This window comes from Montipora foliosa, chromosome 2, assembly GCF_036669935.1.
Source record: "Montipora foliosa isolate CH-2021 chromosome 2, ASM3666993v2, whole genome shotgun sequence".
Lineage (NCBI taxonomy): Eukaryota > Metazoa > Cnidaria > Anthozoa > Scleractinia > Acroporidae > Montipora > Montipora foliosa.
Window position 1 is genome coordinate 422,391 of NC_090870.1, and position 22,500 is coordinate 444,890.

The following is a 22,500-nucleotide window of genomic DNA, read 5'->3' on the forward strand; positions in this document are numbered from 1 at the left end:
GTCACCCACAGCAATTCATTTCTTTTCGATACAAGAATATCATAAATGGATCACACGTTTTCGTCGACATAATGTTAACCACTACAAGCAGTAAGCATATCGCATGATGCATTTCGTAGATACAATCTTAATCTGTGGAAAGATTACAATAAGCAACAGTACTACCATATTTTACGACATGCTTGTTTCGTGTCACATACCCCTCTGGATGCCAGGAACACCATTCCAGTAGCAATCTGGTTTGAAAATGACATTAGGTCATAGGTCTTCAGTGGCGCTACTTCTAGTTTTCCGTGATAATGTTTGTCGGAAATTCCACGGCTTTTTCTCAGGTACCCCAGAAGATCCCCACAGGGTAAGTACTCCATGATCAAAATTGGGTGTACTGTGAAGGTTACACACAGTTTGGACAACTTCTATAATGCTGCATTCAAACTTTTAACTTCTCGGAAAGGTGGATATGGGCTCTATCATTATTACGTTTAGATGCTTTTAAGAAGTGAACAAATAAAGCAGTATTTGCGTGGCTCTGTGTTGGAAGATCAAAGTTTGGCGAACCAACTTTGTCAGCATCGCATATTAGGGGCTCACCTTGAATGAGCAGAGAGAATGAGAATGAAGAAAAGGCGAATATCTACACATTCCCCAAGTTAAAGGTTATGTTACCCAAGAATAAATGTAAAAGTGAGAAAAAGAAAAAGAGACATGAATTCAATAATAATATATAAAAATAAAAATAAGAAAACATTAATCAACGTTACTCATAATTTCCACATATTTGTATTATTTCTCTGTATGATTGAAAAGACTGTGTGAAGAACTTTCTATGAAGAAAGTATAGTGATTAAGAGATGATTCAAAATTTATAACATATGTTTAAAGATAAAATATACAATTGTCATGCAAAATGTACAATTCCTTTCAATTATTTATCGCCGCCTGGTGGTCTTTGCAGCCCGAGCCAGTTTCAAGACAAAAAATAAAATAAAACAAAAATAAAAATAAAAATAATAATAATAATAATACTAATAATAATAATAATAATAAATAAATAAATAAACCAAAGCCTTCAATACTTTCTTGTATGAAGAGGCTCTAAGTGGGTTCTCTTTAGAAATGTGAAATCAGGCACATGACCTTTTTATATAGCCAAAACAATTGTCATATTTTTTGTCACTATTCCATGGCGTTCCTTTGATGATTCACCTTGTTTTTTTTTATGAAAATTGTTCTGTTTTTCTGTTTCTTGACCTTATGCTATGCAATTGTTGGAATTGAACTTGACGTTAAGAGGGTTTAATTTTTTCCTGGGAAATGTGGTGAAAACGGCCATTTTCTCATTACTCGTGTAAAACGGCAGAAATGCGCTAGAATTTCCCAAACAATTTGCTTAAATAGACAAATTTAGCCCTGAATATCATCGATTGATAAGGTTTTCACGAGCGGTCTTGTACTATTGGTGCAAATTTCTCACAGCTGTTTCTAATTAGCAGTTGCAATAACATCCTTACTTTGGGTGGTGACACAGCCAATGAATTCAACAATATTCGGCTGAGGGCTGCCTCCAATAACTTTGCCCAACCCGATTTCTCTCATCAGCGCGGCTTTTCCTTTATCTCCAGATGTGGCTACAACAAATGACACCAGGGTACAATAAGATTGGACCCATGACTTGTGCGGTGTTTCATGGATTTCTACCTCCTTGGTCATGAACTATTAAGAACACGGTTGTTTTTCCCAGACTTATTTTTGTCTCATTTTCTTTACGTCATGAGGCATTGTGATAAAAGTAAGTCCATTCTTCTTTTAATGCCGGTTGTTCTTTCGGATAGGAGGCTTATATCGATGGAAGCCGATGGTGCGCTTCTTACCCTCCCTCCATTTGTCAGTGCTCCACTTTACAGGTAATTAGAGCTAGAGCTACACAAATTAAAGGAAGGTGTTAAAACATGCAGACATTTAAGTCGCTGAGAATCGAACTTGTGACCTTTGGCTGTCAAAGACGCGCACCAGTTAATTAAGCTACGCCTGCTCCTTAGGGAGAATCGAATATCCTTGATCGATTCAAATCTCGTATTTTAAACTGCAATTTAGCAATGGAAAATAGGCTCTATAAATGGTTAAAAGCATTATTTATTTATGAATTTTATGAGGAACTTTATCCCTTAATGTGCAACGAGGGTAAAGATCTGGTGTATTTGAGGCAAGACGTCGCCATGAAAGTTTGAAATAAAAGTTAAAGAACAAAATGTCTGTGAACACTTGCAATGAATAAGGATCAAGCAGGAGAAAAGGAGAAGGAAACCTGTTAGGTGAAGGTGATCTATTTTGGTAATCTCCGCATTTGTTTCGAGGTTAAGATAAAGGTGGGTAGATTATGAAAGAGTTGATTGAGAATTGATGATTTTGCTGCACCCTTTCATCAAATATAGCAATGAGGATTGTTTTTCTTCTTTTTGTTACGACATATTTTTATCGTGCATGTTGAACGAAGTTTTGTAAGCCTCTACGTGACAGGCAGTTCATTAAAACATGTGATATTGCAGTGCAAAAAATTTCCCTGTCCTCTTTAACTAAGCGGTATCTAATGGAAACTATAAATTAACAAAGCCGAATCGTACTTACGAGAAAAGCACTTTGCTGCAACAAAACGTATGCCTGGTTTTCCATTTTTACGACTCAAGGTTGCTCGCCAAACTGTTCCAAATGCTCCTGAACCAATGACCTCCTCAAGTGCAATCTGGCGACGTGCTATTTCCCATGCGTCCACTTCAACATTCAACACCTCCATTTCTTCCTCGTCACCTCGTGATCTTTAATCCAGAAATGTTGAGTGTTAGTTCTTTCATTTTCCAATGGTGGGTTGGTTGCCGCTCGGCAAAACTGTTTTTCATTTTGTCACAGCAAGTTTCCAAAAGCGTAATTGGTTTGCTTATTTGATGCATGAACACTCCCAAGGATGATGCAAATAATGAAGTTCGAACGCCAGAAATCACTTAGCGGTAAGCAAGAGAAAAATCTATCCCTTGGAATATGTTAATTTTAGGCTATGTCACGAAAACGGGTGTCTGTTCCCCAAGACGTTTGCAAAGTCAAAAGACTTCGAAATGACATTCAGAATTGCAGAAACAAGGAGGTTGGTGTATGATGCCCCAAGACTAGAAACTAACTAAGAAAGCCATACTTAATATCAAACAGCTGCCATTTACAACGCCAGATAAGTTCACACCATGTATGCTTAATAATCGAGCACTTCTTGGATAACAGACTTTTCACGTATCCTGGCCAACGCCCCTACACCCTCTCTCTCTTTCATTTTGTCTTTTGGCAAGAGAGGATTTAGGGGACACGACATCTCCATCGTATATTGGCCTCTCCTAATGGTAATTTTTGCAATCTCAATTTAGCCCGTGGTCAAGATGCGCGGCTATTTGTAAGAAGACTCCTGATTGGTTGTCATTGGCTGTGTGACCATGGCGCGAAACTAAAAATAGATGAGGCATGGAGATGTGTTCTCTACTCTCTCTAGCTTGTGGTTAGTTATTACAATGCTATTTACAGAAGGGGGCGTCATACGTACGGGATACCATAGAGAGCTTACGCACGAGACGTTTGCCAAGTAGCCGAAGAGAAACTGGGTCGAGACCGACGTCCGTCACTTGACTTGCTTGCATTAAGCATGTCACATTGGTGATCTCGCTAAGACTGAATCAAGATTTGCTTTAGAAAGACAAGAGATATGCTTTTTAAAAGTTACAATAGGTCAGCAAAGACCTCATACGCCAGTTTATTGTAGGAACAGTGACAAAACAAATACTGCTCACCATCTCACATGCCACAATGCAGACATGTGTCTCCAGAGTATACCCCACCAACTATGGTACCGCTAGCTCCGGGGGCTGAGTTACGATAACGAATCTTGGAAACTAACAACACACTCTTAAATCAAACTTAAACTTGGGAAGTGAATTGTTGCTGACTTAGAAAGGTTTTCAAATCGTAACAATCTGCTACACATATCTGACATGTATACCCATAATCCCTTTTGCACGACGTCAATCCTCCTGTCCGTGCCGGCAAAATAACTATTTCTGTTTATTACGCTTCGCTTCATTGCCAGAAATACTATATTTTGCCTTCACTACCAATGAGAGGCATACATGTCGACAGTGTCGTTACAGGAGCGCATAGATCAAATACCTCATACATGTTGACAGATAAAGAATGGGCTTGAATTTGGTGTTGAGCGCACAAGTCTACTGAATGGATTGATACTACAAAGCTAAGGAAAAACCAAGCTTAATTTACAGTCCTAGATTCTTGGAAACCTTAAGCCTCGTTGTAGTTTAGTCCCCGTGGAAGTGCCTGGCTACTCTCTTGGTTCTCCACCTTCAATACCTTTCATTTACTCTGGAAGTAGCAGCCATGGTTGCGCCAACGGACAGGGTGTTTCTTCACCAAAAGCCTACCTCAAAATTGCTGAGGATAAAAAGGAGAAAACAGGAGACTAAACATCTCACAAAACTAGATCACCTGTAAATATCTTTAGTGAATCAAACATTCTGGAACAGATAAATCAATGTCATTAAAACAATTCCTTCGACCTTACGGAAGAATCTCAACAGCCTCAAACCAAAACAAACTTCTCAGTAGCCCCCCAAGCCCCCTTGAGGGAATAAGCACTTTTTCACAGAATCCCAGTCTTAACAAAATGCGTTGACACCACTCGTGCCTGGCCGATAAAACTTTGAATTAAACTACGTCAGTTTATCATTGTATATTAGACACGCAAAACGGTCAAACTTATGGGGACCCCACACTTCATCTAAGAATTTAAATATGTCGTCATCAGTGATGGTGTTATCACCATCATTTATTATACTACTTATGTCGTCTGCCACATAGATAAGATCCCTGGGACTCCAATTAACAGCTATGGTGATTCCGTTTAACATATATCACTGAAAAATATTCATTGACAATTTCTGCAATCGAGGGACCCTGGAACCTTTGTTTACAATTGATAAAATAATTATCTGTGAACCATGACACAGTATGTGATTTCAAATCTTCTGCAAACGCATCAAGCGACAAGTGCCGGAACTTTCTTTGCTCTCAGCTTCAGACCAATGCTGATTAAAGACCTCTACCTCGGTAACGACTACACCAACACATTCTACGCTGGATGCGTCAGAATACCCCAATCTAGATGGCCTCAATTTAACCGGCCAGATTGAAATGTCATTGCATTTACAAAGGATCGCTTGCCAGAATTCTAACTCAAATTCAACGCCATCACTTGACTTAATTTTACATGATCAAGCCACGACTGAGCAGAATAAATTCGTGCGTACAGATTTCTCGACATCAACATAGATACGTTGCATACATGGATGGGTCGCCGTATTCCTCCTTAAAGACCATTAATGTCAACAAGAAGGCTCGAGATCCTTTTGTCCGTGGCAGCAAGAATACAATCGGCGGTGTTAATTTCCGTTCCAAGCCGTCTGACATGACAATCGTCTGACATGACCTCCAAACACTCTATTCATCGATAGGCAAGGAACCAAGTTTCAACAAATTAGCGTGATCTTTTGAGCTACATATATTAATTATTGAGACAGAACGACTCGATCCCAAACCGTCATCAAAAAACAAAACGATTGGTTTTCCTTCTCTGGGCAACTTTTCACCAAAAGGTTTTAATTTTTTTGAGAAAATGTTGGGAGCCAAAGACAGCCAAAAAGGCAAAACAGTTAACATGAGATGATCTGGCAGTACCTACTTCATATTTCCAAGCAAGGGCTAGAAACTTTCTGCGTTCAGGGAAGATATCTATGTGGAGATACCCCTAAGAACTTCTTTGGCAACCAAAATGCCTTCCCACTGAGGTTTGAAATTACTTCTTGTACAGGTGGTTATTGACATGCGTAAGATCTAAAATCAATCTTTTCTGTCCAGGCTTTATCACTTAAAGCAATTTTATGGTACCATATCAAACACCAATTACTGCTGAAAAGATTCGGTCATTTTAGTTGAAATAAAAAAAGTTACCATGGCAACAAGAAAGCCCTGCAAAAACACCCCATATTTTGGCTTTAGCTGCTCATATCTCAAAAACCAACTCGGTGACCCTCATTTTTGTTTCTGAAATGTTATCTGTGCAGCGAATTTAGAGGCACCTTAAAAATTTAAGGTAGCTCTAAATCCGCTTCACAGATTTTTTTTTACAATTTGCAGAGAGTTTCTTCTTGGCCTGCTGAACAGTTTTGTACATTAATTAAAAAAAAAAAAAAAAATCGGGGTCACCGAGTTCGTTTTTCAGATATGAGCAACTAAATCCAAAATATAGGGTGTTTTTGCAAAGCTTTTCTGTTGCCCTGATAACTTGTTACGTCAAAAAATGATTTCATCTTGTTAAGCAATAATTGATGTTTCACATGGTACCATAACGTTGCTGCTAAGTGATAAATTTTGTGGTATCACTCTTTATATTAAGAACGTTTCTTTCAAGTGTTGATACCCTTTTGAGCCACCTTTAAGCAAATTACTTTGGTAAATGACAGGAAATATAGAGTTGATAGCCCAGTGTATACGCAGGAATAAAAGAAAATTAAAATCAATGAAATTAATAGTTATTCCACATCAAATGAACTTACCTTTCCGCGTTTTTGTTTGCATTTCACCACGGACAGCAAATAGCGAGCTTTGACCTTTTTGACTTGATGTTTGAGACGTGTGACGTCATTTAAAAAATCACTTCCGGTCAACGTCCGTGTTGAGAAAAACATCTCGTGCATAAGCTCTCTACTTAGCTAATGTCTAGTGTAGCGCGTTGTAGTGCAGTGCAGTATATTGTAAAGCAGGGTTGTATTGTGGAGTATTGGGTTTAAAAAAAATACGTTGTCTACAAAAAATGACAAATAAATGAATAAGAGATGAATTGCTTACAAGATAGAAAACGGGAAAAGGAAATCGAATAGAGGGTAAAATTGTCCTTATACAAAAACACAAGCAATAGAAAGAGCGGTAGAAGAGCTTGGTTGGACTTGAAGAGGATCAATCTAATTTTGTGGAATGAGAAAAGGCTTGTCGTTAACCCGTCTGCACCAGTTTTCGAGACATTTTTTTCTTGTTTTTAAGAATCGTTAAGTCATTTCTATCTCGCTGGAAACATTTATTACGACCGAATTTCGAGGTCTGTCGAGATTCTATTATAACCGTTTACGTTCACTTTAGACAAATGAGCAGTATATGAGATCAGAACGACTGAGCAAAGGTCTCTATTTCTTTTAAAGTGCATTATTGTGTATTACAAGTGGGTGAGCAAATGTGAGAGAATGGTTAACACATATCGAATGAAAAGTATTACAATTGAACCCACTGGGAACTCGGAAAAATCCGAGCCCCAGATGGGCGCCGAGTTGCCAGTGGGTTCAATTGTAATACCTTTCACATGGGCGTAGCCAGGATTTTTCAAAGGGGGGGCCACACTGTGTCAAATAGAGGGTACTCGCGTTTTTGCAGCCTGATTATTGTAGGTTGTTTGCGTAAAAAAAGGCTTACAAAGGGGGGGGGGGGGGGTCACGGGCACCCCAGGACCACCCCCTAGTTACGCCCTTGTTTCATTTGATATGTGTCAACCATTCTCTCACATTCACTCACTTTGGTGGTTGGTTGACCGCATCGTTCACAGAAATACAGGCAACTGGATTTCAATGATGCTCTCAATGTGACTGCGCGATGGACTTATGAGCTATGCTGTCAGTCGCTATTTGACTCTATGGCTGCGTGAGTCATATACCCTCATTTCACCCTTGCTCACCATAGAGTCTCCAGTAGCTCAGTGTTTAGAGCATCCGTACAAGATCACGGAGGGTCGTGCACATTTCACCCTTTCTCACCATACAGTCTCCAGTAGCTCAGTGTTTAGAGCATCCGTACAAGATCACGGAGGGTTGTGGGTTCGAATCCCATCTGGGTCTCGGATTTTTCCGAGTTTCCAGTGGTTTCAATTGTAATATCTTTCATTTGATATGTACAAGTGAGTTGACCAAAAAATAATAATTGACTTACCTCGCTGTGGCTGTTCAGTACAGGGAAGCAAAGATCATAGGAAGAAAAAAACAAGGAAATATATAGTTGGTGTGGATAAATAGACCACGTTCTTTGAAGACTGAGATTATAAGACCAAGTAAACATGACTTTATGCCGAAGAGGATGCTGGTAATTGTCATGATAACGAACGAAATCGCGAATGCTTTAGACCTACTACTACTACTACTACTACACTAAAAACAGAGAATAACCTTTCCGATGTATTCCACTGCTCCACGAGATCACAAATGCGTACTGTGACATAGAAAAATGTAACACTATTTAACGTAAGATGTGGTGATGTGTACCTGTCATTCGTCGTTTGCAAAGGTACCAGATGATTAATGCTGATAACACCACAGCAGACAAAGGGCCGACGATGTAGTACCACTCTACAGCTCTGGTAGCTGTAAAAAACAGAACCATGCGTGGGTGCAAGTTTTTCAACGCGCAGGATATATGCAATTCGAGGCGGAATTTGGAGTGGCAAAGTTAGTACTCTTCTTCATTTATGAGAGCTTAAAGGAACCAAACGATTTTTCAGATATTGCTATGGACCATATTTATAAATGATTTTTTTCTCTTTGTGCTAATTATCCTCACTATCCTCGTTAGCAAAGGAAAATTCAAAAGACCTTTTCTGCCAAAGTGAGGCTAGTGAGGATGATCAGCACAAAGGCAAAAGGATGATTTATTGGCCGCGATTTCATGAATACGGTCTATATGGTATTATCAATTTAAGCGAAAAACCTAAAGGGGCTATACCACGTTATTTTAGGGTATTTCGGGGACAACTTTAATTAATCATGAGTTCAAAACTCGAAAATGGTAATGCCAGGAAATCCTTTACTGATAAAATTATCGTTAAGTCACAAACAAGATGATTCTGAAAAGAAACGACCTTTATCCTGGTGAAAAACGTCGTGCCGACTTTTTGCAAGATTGACCAAATGCAATCCGTTTCAATGTTGTGCCTTTCTCCATCCACGATTCTGTTTCCTTTTGATGTATCTCTTTTATGTTTTTCAACAGTTTTTAGTGGTTATTTTAATGTTTCATTCTAATTTTTGCGCATTTTAGCTGTCAAGTAGAAGAAAGAAAAACAGAAGTAAAAAGTATGAATCCTAAGACACCTAGATACACTCTGGAGTTTAGTGTAACAATTGACGCGTAAACAACCCCTTTTTTTCTTTCTGCCCTCTCACCTCCAAAGAAAGTTTATGAGAATTTGCATAGGCTGCAATTGATTTAAAATATTTTTTGTATATATTGATGGTTTGCCAGATATTTTTGGGATATATTGTTACTGCCAGATATGCCAATCAAGTCGTTCATTGCATCCTGAAGTTGTTGATGCAGAACGTATGGAATCACGATGGAGGTTCTACGGTTAGATACCCATGGGAATGGACAAAGACAGTAGTCCTACCATGAAAGGATTGGACTAGATCTTGCTGCACTAGTTTGTGGCAGATCAGCCAACTCATGAATCATAAGTTAGTCTGTTACGTCAGATGTCTCACTTAAAGACACTTAAGTTATTTGGCAATACATACTCACTTCCTGGATTCGAAAAAAAATAAATAAATAAATAAAAACCTGCGTGAGTAGACAACCGTCAAGTCCCATTACGTTTTTGCTCACATATTGATTATTAACGGACTAGACGGTGGAACAGAGACCTTTGAAAGGAACAAAGAACAAAGAAGTTAATTGCAACACTTGAAACAACCTACCTGTTCTGGCCTTGGGATTTTTAGCCTTTTGGTCTTGGCGCCCTATCGAAAAAGAATTCAGAAAACTCAACTTTTATTTTGAGAGTGAGTTCTCCAACTTTAACTCTACAACCATAATTGGCAAACTCTTATCCCAACCCTTTGTTTTTCTATATTCAGGCCGGACTGTTTTTAACCCATGCAAGCAAAAATTTTGTCAACCGGTGGCTCAGTTGGTTGAGCACCGGGCTGTCACGCGGGAGGTCGTGAGTTCAACTCCGGACGGACCAACACTCAGGGTCTTTAAATAACTGAGGAGAAAGTGCTGCCTTTGTAATTACATCTGCAAATGGTTAGACTATCTAGGCTTCTGGGATAAGGACGATAAGCCGGAGGTCCCATCTCACAACCCCTCAATGTTCATAATCCTGTGGGACGTAAAAGAACCCGCACACTTGTCGCAAACTAAAACTACCCCTGGACGATTACATGGACGATGGCAAATGCAGACAACAAATTGTCAAAACTCCCATTTGTTTTGTTAAATGGTTAAATCGGCTAAAATATAAGGTGTTTTTATAGTGGAATGACTATGTTGACAAAATGTCTGCGAAGTAAAGCCTCTCAGCGAATTTATTTGCTTAGGCAACTTTAGCGCGCTGGTATTGATCACATGCCTCTCAAGATTTCCATTTTAGTTTACCAATCTATTTGTCTGATTTAATCGAAAGGGTTCAGAAGCGAGTTTTAAGGCTTTTGCATCCAGAAGCATCACATAGGAAAGCGCTGGAAGATACAAATTTAACAACTCTTGTTGATAGACTAGAAGAGTTATGCATAACTATGATCACTCAAAGAGAGTAATGGTCTGCAAAAATTAGCTACCCTGCTGCCTGCGCACAAAAATACTTCTCAATACAACTTAAGAAGCAAGCGAATGTTTGCTCTGCCTTATATTAAAACTAAAAGATAGATATGGGTATGGGAAGAGGCGCTCCCAAATATCCAATTAATAATTTTAATAAAACTAACTTAAGTTATCCCTTTGCAATGTTTCATAACACACTCTCATCTAAGCCTACTAGCACAGCTTCAAAACTTTAAATTTTACGTCGATGTACAGTTTTCCTCAATCTTGAGAAGGGATTTTTTATTTTGATCTCCTGCGATGCCATCGGCACCAATACTCGAAAAATTAAGAGGAAGGTAGCGATTCTTTCATTGTTGCCAACTACATTATTTTTTTCTCTACAAGAGTGCGCTACCGTGACAGCAATCACTTTCAGGACTTTGAAAGTGTTTTCAAGTGCTCAAATAACACGATCGGCAGTGCACGTACTATTGCTCGTAAAATATATCAACCGGTTTACTGATTCGTGGTCTGAGCTTCTTTACTTGAGTATTTGAGACTAGTTTAAGGTACACTACTGAGTATTGGCTGTAGAGTATCCAGCCTTGCTTCTTTTGTAAAATGATAATCGGGTGTTTTTGGGTGAACTTTATAAGAGCAAAATGTATATAACGCATTTTATTAAGGTGGCCGAACACAGTTTTTCCTCGTTCAGTGGCCCACTGCACGAAAAAATGGATTTACACCATATTTTCACACCTGTGTGAATATAGTAGCAAATGCGGCATTTACCATGTTTGCTACAGGTTTGCTCTAGAGTAAATATATGTTTCCATTATATTTGCTCTGTGCAAATTTGGTGAAAATCCATTTTTTCGTGCATGGTATTCATGGAAGGCCGACGAGGATTTTTTAAAACCAAATATGGTGAAAACGCATTTTCTCCTTCTCGAGATGATCTTGGAATTGCCCTGTAAATTCGCTTCCATTAAGTTTTTGAAGATAAAATCTTTCAGACGAATCTGCGAAAATGCTATGCATGCTGCATTAGCTCAAATATTTTCAACGGACCAAGAGCTGCTGGCTACTTTACTAAATTTCTCGCAAACCCCGCACCCGTCATTAGATTTCGAAGAAATTTGGAATTAAAATAGCGTCCGCGACTACAAATGAGTCGTCTATAAAAAATAATAATAACAATCCAATGAAACAACATCTGGGACTCGGATATTTTTCCGAGTCTACATTTCTCCTTACATTCAAAATGACAATACATAAAAAAAAAAATTGGGAAAACTGAACAATGCCTTACCAATGCAAAATTCATTACAATCCCGGCAACTCTAAGGTCGGTGCTAAGGTCGATGCAACTGACCGTAAAATTTACTAATACAATTGTTACATTTAAGCTGCCAAGCGATGACATTACTTTGTAAACCCAACTTAGGGTAAGACTATGTCAATTATCTTTTTAGGTAACGTTGTTTAGTGATCAGCATCTTGCTGTTTGTGTTATTGCTGTCATTTTGTTGTTGCCTTAAAACATCATTAATATTATAGTTTACAATACCTACTACAATACCTGCTGGAGAACCATTCTGTAACAACTTCCGGAGATCATTAAGTGATGATTGCAAGAGAAAAGGAGACCAACAAATACGATAACAACGAAAAGGAAGTGTGCGGATAAGGTTGAATCTTGTATTTCCTAGGTGTGAATGAGTCCCATTTGGTATAAAGACCAGTAAAAGTTTTCTTCCGATAAATAGATGTAGAGAAATTGTGTTGATTACGAGTTTAAGAAGAATATCGAGGAAAGGCATTTGGCTATTTTCCCCAAATTCAATTGTGACTTTGATGTTATTATGAAAATTATTTAAAAACTGTAAAACTTGGTTGGCCAGTGGTAAGATCAGATCAATCTGTTATGTCCAAAGTTAGCTATAACGCTAGTTGCTGGGGTTGTAATGAATTCAACAACATCTATCAGCGAATTATGAAGAAAATCCGTCTGTTGAAATTTTTATGCTAACCGCGGCTGTTAAAGGTACTTTGTTTCTCTTTTCTATTCTTTTAAGTAAGCATATGCTGCCAAAAAAAATAATTATAAAATAAAATAAATAAATAAATAATGAGCGAATTTTGCATAATGAATGAGTCACCAGTAATCAGATCCCCTGTTTATACGCAAAGGGTTGTGGGATCGCCAGGGGGACAAACGTTGCAAGGCACTGTAAGAAAATGTACAGCGGAAAATTTTATCGACGTCCAAAAAACGATTATCGAGAGAGATCAACGGTTTCTTCGACTCTGTTTTATCACAAATCGATTTGGGCAATGTTGATACGTGGCAAGTGTAAGTTTTTGCTTGAATAACCGTGAAATATGAGATAACATTTACTGATTAGCTTCCTTGCTTGCGTAAGGTTTATTTTGAAATGTTGACATCGCGTCCTGGTCTCAAAATATTACAAAATTTGGTATAAATCTGAAGCAAGTAACTCAATAAAGCTATTTCCGTTGTATTTTCGTGTGTATAAGCTGTTTTCTTATTAGACGTACCCAATAGAGGATGATGTGAAGTGCTAGTTTTCTGCTCATATGAACCATGTGAGCGTTAACGTAGCCCTGCTAATAGAAATGAGCCCACACAAGGACAGAGAAAAACTCTGACCAGGGTGGGCATTGAACCCACGACCTTCGGTTTAGATCACCTCTCCTCTACCGACTGAGCTACGAGGTCAGACGGGAGCAGGTGGTGGGAATTTAAGATGTCAATGTCACGGCAATGACTATGTACAAGCACAAGGAAGGGCTAAGTAGTTACCAACGTTGGCCGAGTAGCACTTACATTCCAACATGCAGGCTTAACTATTAGAGGGTGATGTAAGCTGCTAGTTTTCTACCCATATGAACCATGTGAGCGCTAGTTCCCGCCCTGGTTTTTCTCTGTCCTTGTGTTGGCCCATTTCCATTATTAGGGCTAACGCTCACATGGTTCATATGGGTAGAAAACTAGCACTTCACATCTCTCTTTAATAGTGAAGTCTATTGAAATATAAGTGATAAACGGCCAACGTTTGCAAAAACGTAACTCTTCCTTGTACTTGTTCATACTCATTGCCGTGACATTTACATCTTAAATTCCCATGACCTGCTCCCGTTTGACCTTAGAGCTCAGTCGGAAGAGCAGCGGTGATCTAATCCGAAGGTCGTGGATTCAATTCCCAGGGCCTATTTCCGTTAGTAGGTCTAACACTCACATGGTTCATATGGGTAGAAAACTAGCACTTCACATCACCGTCTAGTAGGCAAGTCTGTTGAAATTTAAGTGCTACACGGTCAACGTTTGCAAAAACGTAACCCTTCCTTGTTTTCTTACTAGTTACGTCTTGCGTAAATGAATTATGGCTTCTGGAAGTTTTACCTCCTCCAAAGAAAGAAGTCGTTGTCAGAGACTGCAGAGAAGATGGAAATTGTATTTACAGAGCTATTACTCTCTGGAGGGATAAAATGAGCGATGCGAAAGATGAGGAAATCAAACGTCAATTTCTAGTTTGATTGAAAAAATCCAACGGCTTTTGAGCCGCTACGTACTATTTTCTTCATACTCTGTGGGTACATGTATTCCTGAATCATTTTAATGTATTACGATGATTATGCTCAAGCAAACCATATTTCAATCTCCTAATCTGTCTCGAGGAAGCTGTTGTAATGGTACTTTTCCAGAGAGTACAACATTCTCTGTTTTGAATGATTTCGATAACACTGGGAATTCATATGCCTCAGCTGTTAAACAACTTTTTCCTTCCGTCAAGTATTTCACTGGATCCAAGGAAACTTGTCAAGCTTCAAATTCAAACAATACGTGAAAAGTGTCATCTTTATAAACTAGTTCTCTGTATATCTGATCCTTGGAGCAGGTCTTTAAGGTTTACTCTCTTAGTCGTACTCTTTTATTTACAAAGTTGGTCGATAGGACATTATCAGAGATTCTGTAACCTTGTACAAAATGATTTGAACAGACCTTTGTACTCACTGAAACGTTAATAGCTCTAGCCAGCCAACGACAAAACCTTTTTTTTTAAATTCCTGGAAGAGTAAAATCTTAATATTTCAACGTGATGAAGAATCTTCTGCTTTTCTGGGTACTTTCGATCTTGGTCACAAACCCACACAGCACAATGATCGCCACCAGGCATATTTGCAATATTATTTGATTTGCTGAGTTTAGAAACAGGCCAAAAGCTAGCCCGCTATACACACGTAAATACAACTGAAACGGCTTTATTGAGTTATTTTCTCCAGATTTATACCTGATTTTTTAATATTTCATGATCATTTCACAATAAACCTTATAACATTACGCAAGCAAGGATGTTAATCAGCAAATTTTATCTCATATTTCACGGTTATTCAAACAAAAAGTTACACTTGCCCAGTATAAACATTGCCTAGATCGATTTCTGAATAAACTGTGGACGTCGCAATAAGTTACCGCTATACGGTTTCTTACAGCGACTTACAATGTTTGCCCCCTTTGCGATCCCAGAACTCTTTGCGTATAAAGCAGGGATCCGATTACTGGCAAATCATTCATTGAGGAATAACCATACTTTAAGCCTTTATTTATTCTACAGTCAGCGATAAAATTGTTTTTACATTGACCTTTTCAACCCCCTATTCCGTCATAAGCTGTAATTCTTAAGGTGACTGAACACAGGTTTAAGCACTTACACGTATACTTCCATTTCTGCCATATTTATGCAGTTGGAAGATCAAACTTGATCACCAATGTGCTACCACGAAAGTTTATATTTTTGACAGTCGATGTGCTCTGCAGACCCTTACCTTGATAACGCACCTACAATTGGCGTCAAAAGAAGTTGACACATTGTGTCTGTACAACAGATTTTATGCGTAAAATAACAGGGCTATTTGTACTACGCTTTAAATTTTCCAAAAGACCCACCCCCGTCCCCCCAGCTCCCCCTCCCCCATTCAGAGTTGTCTGTTTTTAGTCAAAGATCACACAAATTACGACACAACTTTGTTTGGAGGAGGGAAGAACTGGGTACCCTAGCAAGGACAAAGAGTTAATTAATTCATTAAAGCAAATTTTACATTCTCCAATCACTGTTAGACAACCACACAATCTAAATCCAAAATAATTTTACCTCTTATTTTGATATCAACAGACGAGGACGCAGAGCCTGCCTTGTTCAGTGATTTGCACGAGTATTCACCACTGTCAGAAACTTCAACTTTTTCAATAAGGAGGATGCTGCTGTCACCGTTTTCAGTGATGTTGGCTCTTTGAAACGTTATTCTTTTCCCACGTGATTCGCCATGTAGCTTCACTGGCTTTGCAAGTCAATGTCAGTGTATCCCCTTCCAGCATTGTGGGATATGGGTTTGGAGATATCTTAGCAGTGGGAAATTCTGAGATTAAAATGACACAATTCGGTGAGATAAATATCCTCACAAAGTTTCAGCTTAGTGCTTCAAAAAAATGAAATCAGTGTTAAGAAAGAAAAATTTGGACAACAATGCAAAGATAGTTCCGATAATTTAAACTTGAGGAATTTTAATGAGATAAATAAGTTAATTTTTGAAAGCTGGTCAAATTTTACTGCAGAATTTGTAATATGCAGTAAAGAGACTGAAAGCTGGGGATCAAAAAAATATATTATATTGCAGCAGGAAACGACTTCTTTCTCGGCAAATCTAACCAATCGCTGGGAAAGTAAATTTAATATAGTTTCACGCTGCTCCACTCCTGCCTAGTATCTACTCCAGAGGTGATCTTAAGCTTTTATACTACTCCTTTCATACACTCACTAACTAGTGTCACTTCCTATCAATAAGGTGTAAATAGGTGTAAGGTGAAAGACCGCCATGATCACGTTTTGAAAGAGCGCGGGCGGAATTAATGTGCCAAGCTTCCAATGAAAGGTGTTCACTTGATGGTACCGCCAGTTGGTGGTGATAATGTTTGAATTACATATTTCACCCAATTCCATGGTTGGTCTAGCAAGCATGTTACGACAAAGCTTAATTACCTTTTTTGCAAAGGAATACTGCTCTTTCGTCCTTTAAACACACGCGAAACTGACGTTTGGTTTGTCCGATATTATACTCGTGTTCGCAGTCATTGCAAGGACTAGTATACACAGCGTACCTGACACCTGTTTACACCTGATGTAAAGTTCCATCTCCTGCGGAGGTAGGAGGTCATGTGATACTTTATCCGTCCTTATACTTCCTAATAGTAAAATTTTTCTTTTTCTGCTTTTTCCATATGCAAATATAAACTAAATACATTTTTCCCTGTCGTCCTTTACCTTTTGTTTCCTCAACTTTTCCTTCCATGATTACTCTTAGCATTTCATTTTGTCTCATGACATGTCCAAAATGTTCTATTTTCCTTCTCTGGATCGTATACAACAATCTGCGATTTTCACCAGCCATTTGCAACACTCTCTCATTGGCAAGTTTCTTTTTCCAGCTATTGTTGATCATTTTTCTCAACACCACATTTTAAAAGCCTGCAGACTTTTCATCAAATGTGCGTTTCTTTAATGTCCGCTAACTAGTGGGCTTATAAAAGGAGTCACGTAACAGGTTTAGATCACACCTGAGGAAAGCATTAGGCAGTCAAAACGTTGGGTCTTAATTCGTAACTTCTATAAGTTGCATTTCTTTTAAGCCGGAGTAGCGAGAAATCCACCTGGCTGCCTTTTGAACTGTAATCTATCTCATTTCAAAGTAAATATATTCAATTCAAACCCTTTTGTTTTCAAAAGAACGCGACACGTAATCTAAATCGTATACAAAACTCATAGCAAAAAAAAGCAAACCTAATACGTGAAGAGAAGAATTGGAATATTCTTCACCAGCCTCGTTTTTGGCTATACACTTGTACCATCCCTCCATATTCTTTGCAGTCTCAGGTAACTGAAGAAGTGACTGGTTCGAAGTATTTGTAATGACAGCATCCCTAGGAAGCTCTCTGTTTTTAAATTTCCACGATAGTTTCGGATGTGGTACACCACTCGCCTTGCAGCTAATGTTGGTTGTTTGTCCTTCAACGACAGTCTGGTTTTGTGGGGATACGTAAACTACAGGAGCGACTGATTAAAATAAGAGTATGTTGGGAAAATACGTTTTAAGGGCAAAATGTATATAACGCATTTTTATTAAATATTGCTGACTATTGCAGAATGTAACATATTCCAACCACTATTAAACAAATACACAATTCTACATCCAAAATAATTTTGCCTTTTATTTCGACATCAACAGAAAAGGACGCAGAGCCTGCCTTGAGAAAGTGAGGTCATTTACTCTTAGCTTGAAAATGCGGTGTGTGAATGCGGCTTACTTAGTATGCAGAACACGAATTTGAAAATCTGAGAGCCCAAAATTTAAGCTAATGAGTAAATGACGTCGCTTTCTCCTCGATCCAGATCGCTGAAAGCTATACAAAGGAATACAACTGTAACCTTCTTTAACTAAGAAGATAGAGGCGATAAGCTCAGGGAGTAAAGGCACATAATGCAGAGTGCGGTAAAGAGGAGCAGAAACTCACTGGGAAGAGCCTCGCGACCTTCTGAGACGATTTCCGAGCTAGTTTTCGCCGTGTTGATTGACCAGCAAAGCCGTCAAGGCTAGCCAGGTCACGTGTCCAAGGCTCACGTTTCATTGAATCATGCAATCCAGATGGCGTTGTTGTATCTTGTTCTGCCGAGGTATTATTACAGTCCATTGTTATAATTTCTCGGGCTAATACTCCCGCAAAATAAATATAAAAAACAAACAAACAAAACCATGAAGCAAAATCACGTCACGGTTCACGATGAATTAAACATTCGATTCTCATTTCACGAATAGCCATTCTCAAAAATCACGGCTCACAACAATTTTCAAAATCACGTTTTACGTGAAAAAAGGTCATCTCACATTTCACGGGAAATAAAAAAGGCAATTCACGGTTCACTAAATTACCCATTACTACAGTTAATGCAATATGAAGGGGCATGGTAAGTTGTAATGGCATGTGGACTACATGCAGGTATATATTTCTTGACCTCTTGGTTGGAAATTAAACCAATTTTCAATATAATGTAATCGCTCTTAGTTAAAGGATGCTTACAGTGACTTTACAGAGTTGCAGTTACGTTATATGCTGCAGCATAGCTATAACCTCATTTGTAAGATCGTAATTAATTAAATGTACGACTGTATGCATTTCTTGTTGTTACTCAATCCATGACATTTCTTGTAAAGTAGATTGATTTAATTATATTTGTTACAATTCAAGACCATTATAATTCATATTACGGTTAAATATTCCAATGGTTACACAGTTTCTTTGGGTGCCCTGTGATTTAGCTGACTTACCTATTACGTCAATCCAAATTTTGCCGCTTACATTTCCTGCCCTGTTCTTTGCAACACATCCATATTGGCCAGCATCCTTGAAAGTCACATTAGTGATAACAAGAGTGTTGTTATTAGCAACTTGAGTTCCATTGTTAGTCCAGGTGACGTTTGGTTCTGGGTCTCCTCTCTCAATACATTTTAATTGTAATGTAGAGTGAAACAACACAAGCATAGAGTCTTTCTTAAGAGCAGCATCCAGCTTAGGAGGAGCTAGAGAAACAGATAAATATAGACATCACATTTCCTCAATCGTTAAGTGACATGTGTGTGTTTAACTTGCACAATTTAAGAGGTTTTACCACGCTATTGAGATGATGATGACTTATATGTGCTTTGCATAGGTATACAGTAAAACCCTGCGAGTAAGAACCTTCCATTCTAAAATTTAGCCTAAACAGGTTCTTACATAAATGGTAATTAACAGAAATCTAGGCTATCTAGGTTGTTAAATAGGTTCTTATCTTCTGGATTAAAAAAAAAAACACATTGTAGATAACATAGTCTAGTAGTATTCGAGCTTCGTCCCTCATGCAGCAGCCAGTTTTTCCCTATACCTCATCTAAATTTTATATCATGGCATTTTTACGATAACGAAGACGAAGAGCTCCGCGTGGCGGCGCACTCGTTTGCTGAGTAGGTAAACACAGAATCGAATTAGGTTGGAGAAAATTTGGCCACCAAATGTGACGAACCTTATTTCCAAGATCTGCCAAGATACATAAAAAAAAAAAGAACCAATATCGCATGATGATCTGGCACACGCAGACAACCTGAACTCCATAGGTGTCATGTAAGAGCCTAACACAATCGTCAATTGCTGAGCCAACATGTAAAGGGTCAGAGTCTGTTAAATCCCAACTGCATTACAACAATCTCCGGTCGAGAAGACTGGATAACATTCAAGTAGAGTTTCAGCGTTTTTGAAACAGTGCGTGCGGCCACCGACTCCGTGCCATTTTTTTAAAGTATAGCATGCGTAGCAAGCGTTCCTGTTGGACAGAAGAGCTTTGAAACGATTTTCTGCAAACTGCCCCGCAAAAAGTTGGGGCAAGAGACTGAGGGAACGCTTGCAAGAAGACCCCCTATTTCTGAAAAACGCCGACCTTTTAATGGTTGACTAGACACACGCTGATTGACGTCATATTAACAAATTAGCCAATAACAGATAATCATGTTAACACAAGTTGACTTCCGTCCAAAGAAACCGAGGCACCGAGGAATCGAAACACACCCAAGCGATCGATACAGAATTTGTTAGCGTGATTTTTAAAGTTAAATATGTAACGGCAGCTTCTCAGCCGGGTACGACTGGTCAGGTTTCTTCTGAGAATTTTGAAACGTACAGACAAATTGTAGCTGATATTTGCAGAGCGGTTGGAAAGAAGCTGTCGAAAACAACAGCCAATTTTCAGAACGTGTCAGCAACCGGTGCGCTCGTAAAATACGAAATTTAGGAACATAACTTGTAGAGAGTTCGATGGGTAGTAAGGCCGTTAAATGAAAAAAAATCCACAAAAACTGACCATGAAACCATTTAAGAGGTTTTAGTTTAAAGCTAGCGACGATTTCAGTGCGACTTGCTGGATATTTCTTGGTGAAATCGTCACGAAATCGCAGATGAGATAGCAAGTTAAGGTGCTTTAAAAAATCGCATGACTGTACAGAGGAGCCGCTTTCTTCCCACAATAAAAGAAGACTTAACAGGGGAGCTGCGTAATTGTCTTCATCTTGTTTCAATCCATGACATAGGACTCAAGATTAAATATAAAGTATCTTTTGCAAGCGAACGAAAAGCCTACTTCAGTCCAGTCCAAACTGTTCGTCAAGAATAAGCACTACCAAAGTTTTGTTAAATAACGAATCTTTTGCTTTTAGTGAATTATGGAGGCGCTTAATAGTCCACAGCTGCTTCAGCTGACGCGTAAATAATACTGAATTTTCCTTGCTGGATATCGTCCGAGCAGTCTAGATTGTCATTTAAATCACAGGCTGTCATTTTCATACAATTTACCTCAACCATTTACTTGATCGCGTATGAGGCTTTGAAATGGAGAAATCACGATGATACTCGAGCAGCCTGTTCTTGTTTTTTTTTTTAAATGTTGAACTCCGCACCTGGAAAATTAAGCTTTTTCCGAATTCTGATGGCAAAACGGCCATTACATCTATACAGTTAAAGAGATTGCGTATTGACAGTTCTTGTTCCCTTTTCAATGTAAAAGCGAGAACCGATTCGCTTAGCTTGAACACACGATTCAAATCCTTTCACATCTTCCGCCATTGTCTTTGTCACGCTAGAACTAACAAGAAACATTTTGGTGAAAAATTTATCACCTGTCAATCATTGTGACCGTGCCGCACCAATCAGAAGCCCCCGTTCGTGGGCGAATGGGTTTTTCAAAAATAGGGGGTCTTCTTGCAAGCGTTCCCTCAGTCTCTTGCCCCAACTTTCGCGCGGCCAGTTTCTGGAAAATCGTTTCGGAGCTCTTCATCTATCGAACAGGAACGCTTGCTACGCAGGCTAATCAAGGTACGGCGAGATCAAAGCTAAAATGGGGGAAATCACGGGCGAATAAAAGAATCATCAAGAACTAAAACACGCCGCTCAGCCATTAAATAATAGCAAAAATAAAAGGAAAAGAGGGTACTTGCCTAAAAATTGCTGAAAATTGGTTCAAACAAGCGATGTGAACAGCGTGATGGTGAGCGATCGAAAGGGGGCGAGCGCACGGTAAAAGGCGCTCAAGAACGATATCGTCAGGAACGCCCTGAATTCTGATTGGCTGGAAATGAGATAGGCTTGGAGCCTACCGCCTTAGCCTGCAAACCACTATCTAAGCAATGCCTTGCCATAAAATCCCATCATGAGGCCGTCATAACGCTGTCTTTTGAGTAACATTTAAAAAGAATTATAAAATCCACATAAAAATGACTATAATGAGTAAAACTGAAATATCATATGAATCTTCAGAACATCAATCAATTGATCTTATTTGCCAAAGTGCACATATGTTTTAGACTTTAGAAAATAAGAACTTGTTTCAAATTTTAGGGTCAACAGGCTCTTGTTTAGAGGGAGTCTAAAGGACAATTTTTTGGCTAACAGGCTCTTAAAAATAGGTTCTTACTTGAGGAGTTTTACTTTATTACATTATTATTTCCAAGTTTGAATGCATTGATTTTTTTTTAGTTATCCACTTTGAAGAAATTGGGGTCATTGGTGACCGAAGTGTTTCCACTACATTTTGTTAACATTACAATTAACTTATGAAATGCACCGTGTCAGAAACAGATTGGCTTCAAAGGGTGAAAAAATTTTGTTGACCTGACCAATTTTAAAAAAACAACACATTGGATCAGTAGGTTTTTCCCAGGTTCTCTTTATTTTTACGC

General features: G+C 38.7%; 1 protein-coding gene across 1 annotated transcript in view; it reads right to left on the minus strand.

The window, feature by feature from the left end:
- LOC137988221 (inactive tyrosine-protein kinase 7-like) overlaps window positions 1-22,500 on the minus strand; it is an 82,982-nt gene that overhangs the window by 1,197 nt on the left and 59,285 nt on the right. The window contains exons 7-14 of the mRNA XM_068834274.1: window positions 19,066-19,317; window positions 17,523-17,795; window positions 9,834-9,875; window positions 8,406-8,504; window positions 4,470-4,479; window positions 2,626-2,813; window positions 1,512-1,628; window positions 201-385 (exon numbers count right to left, since the gene is read on the minus strand). Of these exons, the coding sequence (XP_068690375.1) occupies window positions 201-385; window positions 1,512-1,628; window positions 2,626-2,813; window positions 4,470-4,479; window positions 8,406-8,504; window positions 9,834-9,875; window positions 17,523-17,795; window positions 19,066-19,317 (1,166 nt within the window). The remainder of the gene's footprint in view (window positions 1-200; window positions 386-1,511; window positions 1,629-2,625; window positions 2,814-4,469; window positions 4,480-8,405; window positions 8,505-9,833; window positions 9,876-17,522; window positions 17,796-19,065; window positions 19,318-22,500) is intronic.